The sequence below is a fragment of the Oryzias melastigma genome, linkage group LG18, assembly GCF_002922805.2.
Source record: "Oryzias melastigma strain HK-1 linkage group LG18, ASM292280v2, whole genome shotgun sequence".
NCBI classification, from domain to species: Eukaryota; Metazoa; Chordata; class Actinopteri; order Beloniformes; family Adrianichthyidae; genus Oryzias; species Oryzias melastigma.
The window spans coordinates 9256664-9273522 of NC_050529.1; the positions used below are offsets into that span (position 1 = coordinate 9256664).

At 38.6% G+C, this 16859-nt stretch overlaps 1 protein-coding gene across 9 annotated transcripts in view; it reads right to left on the bottom strand.

The window, feature by feature from the left end:
- Nucleotides 1-402: 402 nt before the first annotated feature.
- LOC112155935 (adhesion G protein-coupled receptor L3) overlaps nt 403-16859 on the bottom strand; it is a 315029-nt gene continuing 298572 nt past the window's right edge. For 3 of the 9 annotated variants that reach the window (XM_036216946.1, XM_036216944.1, XM_036216945.1), the window contains 4 exons: nt 14816-14912; nt 9261-9386; nt 6653-6670; nt 403-4043 (listed from right to left, as the gene is read on the bottom strand). In XM_036216946.1, the coding sequence (XP_036072839.1) occupies nt 3085-4043; nt 6653-6670; nt 9261-9386; nt 14816-14912 (1200 nt within the window). In that variant the 3' untranslated portion in view covers nt 403-3084. Of the gene's footprint in view, nt 4044-6618; nt 6671-9260; nt 9387-14815; nt 14913-16859 lie in introns of all 9 variants that reach the window. The other 6 variants (XM_036216950.1, XM_036216948.1, XM_036216951.1 and 3 more) reach the window with 5 other exon arrangements.

A 16859-nucleotide genomic window follows, 5' to 3' on the forward strand; every position in this document is an offset into this window, starting at 1 on the left:
AAAAAAAAAAAAAAGCTAAAATATTTTTCCAAATCATATTGTCCAGTGCACACTGAATCTTTTTCAGACAACAAATATGAAACAAAATATGAAGAAGAAACATAAAATCACTTGATATTTTTAAGAAGTTCTTTTGCACCTCAGTTACACCAGAAAAATCTATATTAAACCCAATATTGCTTGAACCCTATAGTGAATTTAAGTCTTGTAGTTGAAGAACATGTTGATTATTAGCTTTGTGATCTCTGCCTGAAAATCCAAAACAAAACTCAGGTGTTGTGAGGCGTTTCGTGCTTACCTCTCCTGACAACTCATGCCAAGAGCTGTCCAGCTGCCTCCTGCAGCTCTCGCCAAAGTCCAGCTAAACCCACTTTCTGTAAAGAATTCATCGCTTACACCACGAAGGATTCTGAAATATTTATTACAGCTTATGAAATCACTGCTTCTATTGTAAAGCAGACCAGAGCATACAGAGCACATCCATGGTTGCAGGGCCAAAAAAGAAAAGAAAAAAAAAAACATCTTGGCTTCATGGAAGAAAAAAGGACCAAAGAGGAATAAGAAATCGATAATTAAATGGGAAGAAAGGAAGGTGATTGCTCCAACATTTTTGGAGGTTCTTCCCTTTTAATAAAAGTGCTGCAAAAGCCCAGACAACAAATCTCTGCCCTCACTCTGTGTTAAATCTCAATCAGTCGTTTTATTTGTTGGCAAACAAGTTCCACTGGTACAACAAATATCAGTTATGAGGTCATTCAATTTTAAAACGGATACAAAAAAAAAGAATAAATAAGAAGCCAAAATAAAAAACACAGCCAACAATAAAAACCTCTTTGTGCCACTAAAACTCACTACTCTCCTTGGTTTTTATTACCGTTTTATTTGTTAAATAAATAAAGTGGCTTTCTCCTTCAAGAGAAGTTTTTTTGTCGCTCAATGAGTTGTTTTTCATCCAGCAATGACCATTTTTATTAAATTTTTTTACAAATCTTCCTTCTTACTGCACATTTAAGTAAAAATTAGTACTCAATCATTGGAAAAGGTGGAAAGGTCCCAAAAAATGTATGTATTTATGGGGCTCAAAACAAATATTTCCAAATCCACTTATGGAATCAAAAGCACGTCAGGGACATCCAAATGAACTTATTATGGGATGGCAGTAGGATCTACAGCCATTTTATCTGAAAATATGAAAATTTCGTACAATATATTTTAAGAAAATTGTTCAAGTAATTTTCACCTAATTTCACACTATCTTACGTCTACACCGACAACTAAAGTTTTGTGGACCTTTGACCTACGGAAGAGACTGCCATTTTGAATTTTCATCCCCCAAAATACCCACAAAACTCCTCCTTCTTTAAGGATTTCAATCTAATTCCTCCTTACTCCTCGCGAAAAAAAAAAAAAAAAAAAAAAGTTGGCTTTAAAGTTTGTAGATTTTGAGCGGCGTTAGCATGGTGAGCTAACAAAACGTGGTGTACCCTGTTACACATTTTTCACCAGAATGTTGTGAAAATTCACCATATGAATCCCTGGCTTAAGATGATCGAAATTATATAACATACAATATGAACATATTAGACATGTGGGCGTGGTCAACACAAAACCTCTGTTGCTAAGGAAATCAAAAAAATTACTTTTGCTGATTCCACTAAAAATTACATAGAACTATTCGTTACCCCCAGGAGAGCAAAAAATAATATGGTTGCTATGGAGAAAAAAACAACAGAAAAGTTTCAATTTTGAAAAAGTGGGATTTTTTCCTTGAATTAATCATGTGCAACTGTGACCAGAGTGGGGGAGGAGCAGAGTAAGGGGCTTGTAGCAGCTGTTCAGCCAATGAGGGCGTGTCAGGAGGGATCCAGGAGGGTGAGGGGTGCTTTATTTTGAACAATTGTTTAATTTTATTTTAGGACAAGCGTTTGGTGTTCAATTTAGGCGGGAATTGAACCTTTTGGAGAAGCAAGGGTGTTATCTGAATCCTGTGTCCTCCATGGACTGATATCTACATGAGAAGCAAATAAATTAAAAAAAGAAGAAAAACAAAATGTAAGAGAAACACAACTGACTGGAAATCAATAAAAAAAAACCAGCTTTGTCGATATGCTTGCACAGTAAGTGTGTTCTTTTGTGTTTTGCTTTTTTTTGTTGGAAATGCGAAAACTGAAAACGAGGCGGGTAACAGGAGCCCAGAGAGGCCAGCACAACAGAACAAAACTGTCCCTAATCACTACATTTACAGAGACAAAAGGGTTTGCTTGGAACAAAACTTAAAAAAAGAAAGAAAAAAAAAAAGCTTACTATTATGTGCAATGCTAGTCGTCTGTACAGTTACATAGAATTATGTCATAATCCTCTCAGTAGTTTTTTTCTCCCTCTTTTAACAACTGTTATTACAGTAAAATGAATGGAAACAAAAGAAAAACATCTATGCTTGAAAGCATACGGTCCATAATTTGTTGTTTATGGTAGTTTTCCAAAATGCGACTGTGTGTGTGATTTTTTTTTTTTTTTTTACTTTTTTAGTTTGTTTTTTTCATTGTAGGGACACTTCAGCAAACAAAATGTGCTGCAACTGACCAAAGAGGAAGAAAAACTCTCAAAAAGTCCATATAGATACAGAAGTATAATAAAATAGTCCTTGTTTTTCCTTTTTTTAATCTTTTTATTTCCCGTTTACTCTGAAGTCTATAGCTCAGGACTTTCCAGTTCGTCTTGACTGTAGGGTTACGTCGCAGAGACCTAACAATCCTGTGTGAGTATTTGTCTCTTTTCACAACGAGACAAAAACACGGCAAACCACGAAAGGTTTTTCAAAGGGCGGGGGAGGGGACAACACATCAACATCCTGCAGTGTCTAAACCACACATAGGTACGTATTAGCTCCCTGCTTTGCGGCGATCCTGTTTCTGGTCCGTAACGGCGGCAGAGTCCGGCCGTTTGCTGCGCCTCAGTCTTTCAGGACGCGATGACGAAAGAGTCTACCACTGCCGACGACAGACAATGTGAGAAAACACCAGGAGGAACAGGACTGAGGGGGTATGGATGCGTCACCGGGATCAGTTGGGGATCTTGTGAGGCCTATAGACTCGTGACCAGCTGCGACGGTTCCGTGTGGGGATCCTCTGGGGATTGGTCTTCTCTGTTGGGGGAAACGATGAAGCCGTCGCTGCTCCCTCGCCCTAGCTGGTAGTAGGAGTAGAGCTGGTGGAGGTGGTTGCGCGAGCCCAGGTTGGGCATGCTCTTGTAGTAAACATCGTCGGAGCTGGCCTCCAGACTCTTGCTGTCCCCGCCCTCTTTGGAGCCCTCGCCCGGTTCCGCGGACGCCACGGCGAGGCCGGGGAGCATGGGCATGCTGGTGTAGAGGGAGTCTCTCTGGTGGTTGTGGCTGGGCGAGTTCCCCTCTTCCTCCGTGTGCTCGTTGTTCAGTAAAGGAAAGAAACTATCGCTGTTTTCCTGGGGGATCCTCCTCCGCGACGCCGAGGAGGACGTGGTGGTGGTGGTGGATGAAAATGGATGGTGGGGCAGTGGAAGGGTCGGCGCTGCCGGCTGGTGGAGGTGACGGTGGAGGTTGTCCACCGCCTGGAGGGCCGGGGGCGGCTTTTGCGGCAGCAGCGGGGCGTTGGACTCCTCGCGGATCAACTCCAGCCCGAGGCCTTCGTCGTGGTGCGGACCGAAAGTGGAATGGTCGTCCAGGCTCAGCGCGACGTTCAAGCCCAGCCCCACTCCCAGGCCCATCCCGTAGCCGCTCTCCTTGCCTCCGTTGCTAACATTGTTGACCAGCTTGTTCATGAGGTTCCGGTTCTGCTCGTTGGAGCGCTCGTGGGAATTGTTGAGGTAGGAGGGGATATAATTGGAGGTGAGCTCTTTAAGGATCTTCTTTTCAAGGGTGGTCTCCTTGTGGTTGTAGCCCCGATCGATGATCTGGACGCAGTCACTCATGTACTCAGCGCTGGCGATGCTGTAGCTGTTGCCATGGTTACCATTCAGTGGTAGAGTATCCATGACACTTGTATCCCGGGCATTGTTCAGGATTCCCTCTGGAACGAGAAACATCTGGTGAGATGTACTTGCAACTTATAGTATTAAACACAAATCTTATTTTTAAAGTGCTTTTATTTTGAAGTGTTTCCTTAAACCCTTAAGGTTGTTAAGGTCAGGACTGCACAATGGTAGGAAAATATATCACAGTTGATTAGTGTGATTTGGTTAATACATGAATTTCTTTTCCTACGAATTGGTTATTTACACCAGTATCAACAAATATTTGCAAATATGTCACTGGTTTTCACTCAAATGGAACAAACTACTAAATGTAATCAATTTTTAATGAGCATAAAATAATAATTTTCACACAATTCCATTAAAATCACATGATGTAAATCAAATTTTAAAACAAACATGCAGAGTGTGCCAATGTAACCATAAATTGTCAATAAAGATACTGTATTTGTAACATATTGTGCAGTCCTAACCCATTATAGTGACAGTGAGTCTTTTTTTTGTTCAAATTGAAGTAAAAACCAAACTTATTCCTATTTTAGTGACATACTTATCAAGAAAAGTGATAAATTATTGACTTTTGTGTGACACAAAACAGCACAAACCTCCACAAAAAAGCACAAACACAACATACGCAGGCAACTGACAGACAATAAAAACTAAAAGCCATGCAACTTCCTCGCATGTAGCAACCCAGATCTGGAGATCAGTCATCCTCTGAGGACGTTTTTATATGTAAAGAAAAAAACAAAACAAAAAAAACAAAGCCTGCTTCTTAAAAAACAAATTTGGTTAGAAATACAACTTATAAAGAAGGAAGAAGTCGGTTTCCTCTGTAGCTCTCATATTCTACCACTTTAACCATGCTATCAACATCAAAGCCAATATTTGAGGAATAATTTGAACTACCTCCAAGGCCATCCAGCTTGTTAAGTGTCAAACTCTCAGTCTGACCTCTTGAAATTTTGACAAGAAACATTTCTCAGACCTTCGGGAAGTCTGGCAGCTTGATCAAAGGGAATTTTTTTTTTTAAGTAATAAAAAATAACCTAATGCGTGAACAAAGGCACCATTTAAGGCGTACAGATGTTGGTGTCCCATGTTAAGAAGCTGAGATATAACTAAATAAATGAAATACAGTGGTCCCTCCGGAGATATATCCTACGTTTTTAAAATTGTAGATGTGTTAAGGCACTGCTACACACTACACACACTTTTCACAGACTGAATCAACATTTTCGCACTTTTCTTTTTTTTAGTTCCAGTGTTTAGATTCTTACGACTATCGTGACTCTAACCGTTTACGTAATTCACGTAATTTCAACAAATTTTGAAATATTAGGTGAAAGTAGCATTGTGTCATATGTAATAACTTGCAGTAGGGGAGTGCTTACACAATCGATGTAATTTGGATTGCGAAAATTGTATTGCGACGAGTTTACACTACCTCAGCGTGTGTTATTTAGTGATATGCAACAATTTACAGTAGTGGAGGACTTACGTAATTAACGTAAATCTGCTAATTTAGACATGAAATAAAATGGCACTTAATGCTAGCAACTTGCTGCATGTTGGTAAAAAGCCGATGTAAAAAGTCGGGTTTCTCCGTATTGGAATCAGTGGATTCACAATGATCGCGCAATGGTCAAAGAGTTGCGCTAAGTCAAACAGTGTGTTTTTTTAGTGATATGCAACAATTTACAGTAGTGGAGTACTTACGTAATTAACGTAAATCTGCTAATTTAGACATAAAATAAAATGGCTTCGCATCGCTACCCAACACTTTATGCTAGCAATTTGCTGCATGTTGGTAAAACGCCGATGTGAAAAGTCGCGTTTCTCCGTATTGGAATCAGTGGATTCACATTGATCGTGCAATGCAGTTGTGCTAACGCAATTAACGTAAATCGGCTAATTCAGACTAAGAGAAAAAGGGCTTCGCACATCTATGTAACACTTTACGGTAGCTATGTGTTGCATGTCGGTGCAAAACCGACGTAAAAAGTTGAATTTCTACGCATCAGAATCCGATGATTTATGTTGATCACGCAAATGGTCAAAGAGCTACGCTACGTCAAACAGCGTCTTATTTAGATGTCGCAAGTGACATTTCCGATATTAATATAGAATAAAATCATGACATAGAATTAAATATTGTAGATATGGTAAAATCGTACATGAAAACAATAATTAGCACATGACTACAGAACAATGTTGACTCTGTGTTCAGTATGAACGTCACAGAATTGATTGACATGGTCTACGTCCATTTAGGTCGTAGAGCACAATAAATAAATAAATAAATGAAACAAAAAGAAAAAAAACAACCAAATTCAACCAAAGAATAACTAGGCAGCCAAGGGTGAACCGAGATATAACGAGGGACCTCTGTATATTAAAAAAAATAAAAAGTATGCTATTTGTATCAGTGAAAAGAGAGCTCTCAACATCAGTATTTCACTTAGATTGAGATCCTCTACAGTCTGTATTAGTGCAAAGTGGTGGACTGCTGGTTTCACATAGAAACTATATCTCTTCCCCAGGGAATGACATTGTTTTAATTACCCCTCTGTCAGGACTGAGTGCAAAGAAAGTAAAGCCAAAGTCAATTACATTTGATAAGCAATGTTTAGTTTGACTCCCATACTTGTCTCTCTGTAGGGCTCTTTTAAGGACAGCATGAGGGGAAGGAAAGAAGAAAACACAATGAGCACAGCAATTACAGGTAGCAAGAAAAAAAAAGGTGTAAATACAGTCCTTTGATGAAGCATCTATTGTCACCGTGTTGGAAGAACCTTGACATATTGCTTGAGAAATTCACAAAAGAAGATGTGACACTTTGCGAAATCCTCGCAGCTAAATGTGGCCAAGGTCCCCGAGGCTCCAACACACCAATAAATCTTTGGAGGCATTTGCATTTTCATTCCTCAAGATATCTCTTTTCCATCTGTGGTGATGTAAATGAATTATATCCCTCCATCAAGAGCTCCCGATGCAACGACTTGTATTGCACACAAGCATAAAATTACCCACTGATCAAAGCTCTTGGCGGTTTTAGCTCGGTTTTACACAAGTTTTTCCTTTTTTTTCAGTTTTATACACTCGCAAAGTTCCAGCATTTCTAATACTGACTGCTGAGAGCTGGAATAAAGTAATAACAGCTCTGTGGATAGTGAAGGGGAAGAAAAAAATTGCTTTCCAAAAGTCTGACGGAGCCCGAAAGAAGCGGATAGCATGCTGGTTGATCAGAAATTGTTTCTTGTTCTGAGACCCAATATTTGTTCTATTGTAAAAGCTAATCAGACCATGAGGGAAAAAAAAACTTGGATCAAATTTACAGCATATTCCACACTATATGATGCACTTAAAAGCCTTAATTTAGTTTTAAAGACCAACAGTACAATATGGAGTGCCTTGTATATGGATTCATTCTACAGTAGTTGTGCTTACTGGAGCAATTTTTTTGAGAAACAGGGCTCTCAGTCAAAATATCAATCTGTTTTTGTACGAGTTTCAAACAAGTTTAGGTGTTATTGTAAATATGCTAATGTGGTGGAGTCTGACTTTTTTGTGTGTTTGTGTTACTAACAATTTTGAGTGTTAACTTAGTAACAGTGACATTTATTTTAGCTGTATTATTCTGCTTTTGTACATATTATTAAGTAATTTTGGAGTTGCAGACATTGTCATTAGTCTAATGCGGTTAATAAGAAGATGTGTCACTGTTTTTTTTGTGTGTGTTACTAACAACGTTTAGAGCCAGCGTAGTCACAGTAACAGTTTTTTATCCGCTGTGAACAAGGTTAGTAGTTACAAGTGTTGCTAATACACTTCTGTGGATAAAACGTACCGGTATCAAATTGTTTTTTTTTTTTTTTTATATTACTAACAAGTTAAGGAGTTAGCGTAGTCATGGTATTAGCTTTGTGGTATCATTCTGTTTTTTCTTTTTTGTTGTTTTCCTTTTTACATGTTGCAAACAAGGTTAGGAGTTACAGGTATTGTGAATATGCTAACATGAAGCCTTGTAGCGATGCTGGACTGTATTTTTTTTTCTTTCTGGCTAAGAGTTACATATATTGTGAAAATGCTAAAATGCTAACTTGTAGCGGTGTTGAACAGTGTTTTCTTTATTATGTATTACAATCTCAGCTAGGAGTTACAGATATTGTGAAATTGCTAACAGGCTAACTTGTATCAATGTTGAACTGTGTTTTCTTGTTTATGTGTTACAATAACGGTTAGAAGTTACAGATATTGTGAAAACGCTAACATGCTAATTGTAGCTGTGTCGGTTTTCTTTTTTACAGGTTAAAAACAAGGTTAGGAGGTAGGGTAGTTACGATAAAGTTTGTTTAGCGTTTTCACTCCATTTTGTTTCGCAGACAAGGTGTTGTGAACAAGCTAATTTGGCTAACGTTAGCCTGCCACAACAAAGTTCTAAAGTTACTGTGAACACAGCTAATAAAATCTTATGTGGTGCATCCTATAGTCTGGATAATATGGAAACATTGGGAAAAAATAATTTATCTGATTACAATTCTTGCATGTATCCCGATGATATTAATAAAAGCTATTAGTATCATCCCGTGCAGTTTGACTCAAGAGCAAAAAATAGATTCACATTTGAAAATTCCTGTACCGGTTGATTGTCAGTTTGGAAAAAAAAATAACCAAAAAGCAGAAGATTTCATTTGGGAGAGTAAAACGCTGGAGCTAAAAACAATGAGACAGGAGACACGGCAAACAAGCTTCACTGACAACATTAGAGCACATTTAAAATAAATGAACGAGGATGTATCTGGCTTCCTGTGGGACAGCCGTGCTCAGTTTCAAAGGATTTCCTCATTGTTACAGTTCATGTTGGCCAAACAGCCAGCAGACAGAGGGTCTTATGTAACCCAAAGACATTATCGTACCCAGAAGCCAAGATACACCAACAAGAAAAAAAAAAAAAAAAACCTGCAGCAAATCAGCAGGATTTTTTTTTTTTTTTTGGGATGGAGCTTTAACCCCCAAAGGGGTAACACAATACATTCAGAGCAGAATTTTCTTTTTTTCCCTTTCTTTTTAAATTAAACCCACTTAAAACCTCTGCTATGAATCCATATATTTCAGAATTATTGCTACCAACTGATTTTCTTTTTTTCCCCAGTAACACTAGTGTGTCACCATAACAATTTTTTGCTGAAGCAAAGAAAAAAGAAAACTCTGCTCTAGAAATAATGTAAAGGCTTGAAGAAAAGCTAGCACACCTTGTGTGTTGTACATGCCCAGAGGGTTGTTATAGACTGCCGATTCCCCAAGCAATGTATTATAGGGATTGTTAGTGCCATGAGGACGTAGAAGTGCATTAGATATAAGATGATTAGCCATAGCCCCTGCAGCAGCCAGAGAGACACAGAGTGAGACAGAGAGAAGACATTTTCAGATCAATACATAAGTGTAGAGTGAGAACATACATATCAGCTGGAAGATGCAGCTGAGCAATTGCAGCCATTAACATTCAAATGATCATTAAAGGGTATTGCTGAGTGAAAATGAAAATGTTTCCGTGGAAGCCCTGCTAATTGTCCAATGGATGTTAGTCCTTTACAGTATTTCACAACAAGGTAATAATATTTAACCCTCCAATTCCAGAAATATTGTTGATTATTTTTGCATGCAACGTAAATCAGCGGATTTTGACACACTAGTGCAGGGGTCTGCAACCTTTAACAGTAAAAGAGCAATTTGGACTAATTTCTACTGATCAAAACCTAGAAGGAGCCACACAGATTTACTTTAGCCTTTAAGAAATTTGGATAATTCATTACCATTTTTTTAAAATAATAAACATAATTATTCATATTTTTTGGCACGATCAAAAGCAAAAATATAAAAAGAAACTAGCATCTCTCAAAATGTTTTATCCTTTTAGTAGGTAAAAATTAGTAAAAATAGTAAATGGCGAATTAGCCAAAAGGCTAGCTCGTTGCTTGATTACTAGCTAAACTACCAAAATAGCCTAAAATTCCTCAGTAAACTAAATTACTCAAAAATGTTAGCCTGATGCTAAAATAGAAGCTAAACTCTAAATTACCCTAAACAATCTCAGTAGATAGCAAATTACCCAAAAACTTTAGCTTATCGCTACATTTATAGCTAAACTCCAAATTAGCATAAAAAAACTCAGTAGAGGCCAAATTAGGCAACAAAAACGCCAACTTGTTGCTTAATTACTAGCTAAACTCTAAAATAGCCTAAAATTTCTTAGTAAACTAAATTACAAAACCAGCCAGAGATAAAAGAGCCACATGTTGCAGACCTCTGGACTGCTTTTCTCCGCTTCAAAATCCACTAGAATTACATCAACTGCGTAAACGGTTGAATCTACAGCTAATAGTTAGCTAATCATATTTTCTTGTAGTTTTCAGAGATTTACCTCAACTAAAACTTTGCTAAGTCCATTTTCTGTCAGTATATATGCAGATGATGGTATTAGAAATTGCTAATATTTCCAGCTAGCTAAATCCATTTTACTAACCAAGTTAAAATTAAAAAGGTAAATATTAATTAAGGTGTTAAATTAAAATGAGTTTGAGTTATAGTTAAAAATCAGTCTTGGAAGCTATGTATAATTGTATCACTATAGGATAGGAAAACTTGATTAAGCAGATAGAAGAGTCTAGCTAGTTGTCAACTACTTTGCAGTTATTATTATTATTTCAGACATTTCCCCTACGAGCCCTCCCTTTTATATCTCCATAAAGTTCAGCTTTTTCTCATTCTCTTTGTACTTCTGCTGAAATAATCTTTGACTAAAGTGCTCTCTTTAGTTAATCTAGCCATTACTTTTCTCTAACCTCACAGAACGCGAGTTCATTTTCTATTTATGCAGCTTTGAATTCCCACCACCAGAATCTTCCCTGAGTGACTCATCGGTTTCCCATTCGCACACTAACCAAACCAAAGCCGGGCTTCTGTGTGAGGCACCAGAGGCTTCAAATCAAACAAAACATCTTTGTTTTTCCCCGACGACAAACATACATATTCTGTTTATCTAGGTTTTAGACTGTGTAAAAGACTTCCTTTCTCCACAACATGAATGGAATTCAGTTTATGGTAAAATGAAGACGATATGTATCTCGTAGCAAGTAAACACCTATTATAGCAATTAAATCCTGTGGTGGCACATATTTTTCTTAAGCTAGGATCTAAATCTGTCGCACCAATAGCAAAGGACCTTATATTAACCTTCATCTGTAAAAATTAAATATTTTTGGACAGTTTTCTAATTGGCTGTCTGTCAACAGATGCTTCATAATGACGTTCTCAAAAACTATAGAGGGGGCTAATTTACTTGCATCTTTTCCCATTATTCATGTTTTCTGATTGAGCTTAATATTAATTAGGCCTTGTGTAATTCATTGCTGGAACCAGAATGTTGTTTTGATTTGAAAAGCAGTAATTTGCCGTGGAAGGCGCGCCGCTCGCCCTAATTACAGTGTATATCCATAAACACCAACCCCCTTTTTGAATTCTCCCATTGACAGACACCCCCCCCCCCACCCCTCCCTACTTATTGTGTCTGCACTGAAATTAGACAATTTCCAAAAATCAAACTGATTGCATAGCAATATTCCTGAATGCTCGCCCGAAATTGAACATGCAATGCTATAAAGATGATTGCACGTCTGCGCTCTCCAGAAGAGTGTCAGCTGCATGCTCATTCTCTTCCCTTCCAGAAAGGGAGCCGGGGGGGGGGGCTCCGGCGCAGAGGTTGTAAACAACAAAGCAAAGCAAGCAAGCAAGCAAGGAATGCTCGTCAATAAAAGTAAAAAAATATATATATTTATGGAAAAAAAACCCCAAGGAAGCGGCCAGGGATAGTCTTTATCATAATTACGCTGGCATGATGTAATTTTCTACACTCTTTTGACATCTTCCGAGTTGGCCTCCTCGCGGATTCTCCTCGGTAAGTAGCCGGGAGTTATGGAGGCACATTAATAATTTCTATTTCTACCTTTTAGTCTTTATGGAAGATCCATGTCGGGCTTTCTTCAACCGCACCGCCCTCCCCCCTCAATTTCAGCCTCTGCACAATTGATAAAAGCTGCTTCTGTTGGTGGTGCTAAGCTGAGTGCCTAATTATTGAGATCATGACACTTCCTCACTGTGTCGAACACTAATCCATCATTGTAACTATGCATTAGCGTCTTCGCAAGCAGGCGCCCAGAGTGAATTTAAAGCGTGAGCAGCGTGGAGCGGGAGCTCTCTATCAAGAGATGTGATGACTGAGGAGAGTGCCGGAGAGGCATGCCAGCGTCTAGCGTGTTTCAGCACGAACGAAAGACTGTACAGTTCACTCCTGGTCTCGAAGTGTCTAAGGCATTGCATTGGAGTACTTTAAATCAATCTGATAGAAATAAAAAAAAAAAATATTTTTTTTTGTTCTAGTTAAACCACCCGTATGGGAGTTGACCAGTAGGGGTGCCCCTGGTCACATCTGTGGCCACATCTTACAGGTAGCACAGATGTGTGTTGTAGTTTCCTTGAGGCACATACAACTCCTAAGGGACATCGTGAAAATGGAATGTACCATCATGTGAGAGGTACATTTATGGTAAAGTATTCAAAAGGGTAATCTAAGTTGTATTGGTTGTTGTATTGGTGCCCTTACTTTAGTTGTCAGTGAGGTACATGTACTAGTACCTCACTGACTGCAGTTGAGTGCATTCTTGGTGTCTAGTTTACTAAATTCTAATGCTACATTCCAACACATTCTCATTCGGAAGTCGTCACATCCCGATGTTTGGTTAAAGATCCCTTGGCATCACTTTTTGACCTGTTGCGTGTCCTCAACTCGTCTTTTGTTGACGTGCTGGCTGTTTCAATTCAATCAGGGGTCCAGGTGTTTTGTCGACCCAGAAACAGATGCACAGCGGTCCTCAGGACATGGCAAATCAGCAAATCAGTACCACGTCCGGTAGCCAATCCACGCGGTTCCAGTACTGTCTGGTAAGCACAGTTCGTGGTACTGGTTCTAGTTACCGTTGCGGCCCAGAAGTTGGGGAGCCTTAATTTAATTGGAGCAGCTAGCATTTTAAAAAAACAACGAGTTGGGGACGACGTCAATTTTTGACTTGGAAGGGTTCTTAACCACGCGTCAATATGTGGCGACCTGGGAATGAGAAAGTGTTGTATATTTAGCATAAAATGTTCACACTGGACAGTTACTACCCGATACTAGCGAAGGGTTTCTACAGTTGGAAGAGGCTTGGTGTGAAATGTCCAATTGGTGCAAATTTTGCCAAACTCGCTTCAGGCTTTCTCTCTCACAGCTCTATTCCAATACATGGAAGACTTGGTGTCATATAATTCAGGCCGGACACAATTTTTAACTTATCCTTTTCAGGGTAACCAAACCCTAAATCAACTTTTAATAAAAATGGGGCTTTAAAAGGGCTGTCCATTGGTCCTTGACAAATTTTTGACAATTTCAAGTTTAAAAAAATAATAATCTAAAACTGTCTGTGTGCTGCCCCCTACAGGTTGAAATGGGGTATTCCAGTTGTATTTCGTGATTGGTCAAACGGTGCTCAGATAATGGTAACAGTCATCCAACCGAGACTCCTGTTCCCCAGCCCCACCCCTCTGACTGGATTTTCAAATTTTGGCTGTGGGTGGAGTCAACCTCCAACTGTCCTGTTTGGTTACCCTGTAATGATCAATTCTCAAACGGTTGGGACTTGCATGAATTGAAAAGGACACCAACCATACGTCACTACCAAATCTGAGTCCCTGATTGGTAAAAGTTCAACTGGTTTAACTTTCAAACGCACGTTGAATGTATGTAGAGTCGGTCTTAAAAACGTGCGTGACAATGAGAATTTTGAATACAGAAGACCAAAATACGCATATGCATGCGTTTACTTGGACCAGGGGTTTCAAATTCCAGGCCTCGAGGGCCGGCTGGTCTTCCAGAAATCTTTCTTTACTTGCTGCCGATTACCGGGATCAGGTCTGTTTGGCCAATAAGAAGTGACAATGGCAGGTTGGTTGGAAAACTTATAGGACAGCAGGCCTCGAGGACTGGATCTTGAACCCCCTGACATAGACTTTTCATTGAAAGTGGTTGCTTAAACACGCAATGCCAAGGCCAGTCTGAACATTACTTCACCTTCTTTAGCCTCCATTTACCTATTTTACAAGTGTTTAATGCCACCAGTTTCAGCAGCCTGCCCTAGATAAACATTTTCACTGAATGGGTTAACTGAGCAGTCAATGACCTTATTATTTTGTGAGGGCCACATGCATTTCCTGTTCAAGCTTGTCCATTTTCAGTCCTCAGACAGCCCACATCCACCCATAAGGGCACTTGTGACAAAGGCTGTAGCACTACTCCCTATTACTACCACAATCTGTTAATGTTTGCATTTATATTTGAGCGTATTAACAAAGGAGACACTTTATTTTCTTGTTTGCAATAAAGGGCTGCTATTAAAGACTAAAGTTATAATGAAGATTATTAACATTTTTTTTAAAGTTTTTAATTTATTAATGTAATAATTGAAGAAGCAAAAACATAAAAAGTATTTTTTGTCAAGGTTTTTCATTCTTCAGCTCTAAAACTCTACTAAATCAAGTTTCTAAACCTAAGTTGGTAATTAAAAATAATTATTTTCTGTTTGGACGATGTTATTCTTTGTTTCCTTTTATTTGAAGAATCTTTGAGAAATGGTTTTGCCTGAGATGTAAACAGACTTGAAACGCTGCTTTTATTTTGAAAAGATGAAGAAATTAAAAGCACTGAAAAGTCGCTGCATACCTCTGTTGAGTGATGCGGAGCTGTTGATGTCTCCGGTCATGAAAGAGGACTCCGACTGTTTTCTGACGGTGTCGTTCCACATTCGCCGGATGCGACTCTGCGGGGACAGACGACAAACCAAAACATATCCGTATAATTCACTCGGCGAGCTCTCAGTAATGCAAAAAAAAAAAAAAGGCTCCACATGGAGAATGATCAAGAGAGAGGGGGGAAAAAAATCAAAGGAGAAGCAGCGCAACAGGTAAAGCCGCTAATAAAGTTATCAGTCCAGCTCTTGATAATCAGTGTCTTGGGCTCCATCTGAGGGGAATCATTCTGCTTAATTATGATAGAGCCCCATGCACTGTTGCACAAGCTAAGGGCCTGAATATCCATCAATGGATTTAAAAGGTAGAATCCGGTGCCAGAGTGTTTGGCAGACAGTATTAGTTACACTAGATGAAATAAAAAGGAGAAGAAATCTTCTTCCCAATTGGCCAATGAATTTCTCTCGCCTAACTGCCACAAGTGTGTCTATTGTAGGTTGTGCACCTTTGCTGCAAAGTCTTCCATTTACACTTTGAATAGTTTTATTTTACTATCACTTTTTAAATGTCTTTGTGTAATTCTGTAGGTTTAAAAAAAGGGTTTTTATGATCAGAAAACAAAATTAGCCCCAATTCGAATTCTTCCCTTCTCCCTTCCCCTTAATTTGAAGAGAAAGCTGAAGTCAAAGTCTTGTCCGGGATTATTATTCTTTAAATTTCACCCTCCAAACGGAGGGGTCCACCATCGCGAGGGTAAACCGCGTCGTGCTGAGAAGCGGTTTTCTTCACGTGGGTGCGATCTGAACCACATGTTTACATTTAAATGTAAGTAATGACTTTTTGTTGTAGGATGACCTTTTTAAAGTTATACAACCGCTGTTGTTATGTATATTCAAGCGCTGGAAGCTCCGCGGTAAAGCTAGCGGACTTGCGATTATTGATGACATCATCAAACGAAAGTCATGTCCGAAATATTAGACACTATTTTTTCATAACCCTCCATGTGGAGGGATAAATGAAGGTGAAGGGAGAAGGGAAGAATTCGGATTAGTTTAACAGATTAAGTTATTATTGCAGCGAATCCTAGTAGTTCTAACTGAAAAGAAACAGAAACAACAGGAAAAAAAATACCTGTCCCTGTTTATAGATGTATCTTCATACCATTTATTAATGGAGCAAAATATTAAAATAATAATGCATTTTGTGGTATAAGCCGCAAATTTTGAATTAAAAAACCTGAGCCCATATATATATATATATATATATATATATATGGGCTCAGGTTTTTATATAACCTGATTATATATATATCAGGTTTTTATATATATTATATATATATATATATATACAAACATATATACGTATATATATGTATATATGTATAAATATATGTATATATGTATATATATATATGTGTGTGTGTTTGTATGCATATATACATATGTATGTGTGTTTATATATATACACATACACACATATAAGTAGATGAAGTCTTTACCCGCATACTAGCGTTTCTTTTTTTGCGGTTTCAGGTATTCACAGATGTTTTTTCTGTCACTTGACTCTTTGGTCCGTCACATAAACTCCGACAACTCAAGACAGTTTTATTACAGAGCCCCCTCCAGAGAGAGGAAGGGCAGCCCACCCCCTACTCTCTCTCTGTCTATGCCCATGTATGGAGACATGGTATCAACTGACTTAGAAGCAAAAAAAATTCTGATATGCTAAAGAAGATAACTAGTGGAGGATCATCTGCAGCAGGTCTTCATAATTTGATGAAGGAGAAAGCGTACTTTTGATTTTAAGGCACAGAGAGACGGACTGACACTTCTCAAGCATCGTAAAGTGTGCTGTCGCTGCGGTACAGTCTTTTGTTCTGAATTAATTTATGCTGAACAATACATAAGTGTTCTTTTATAAATGTTTTACAAAGCATGATCGGAGGTGTTTTTGATGAGTATGAACCGGCTGTATTCGCAGATCCCTAGGGGTCCCTAACCTCCGCGAATAAGGGCGGA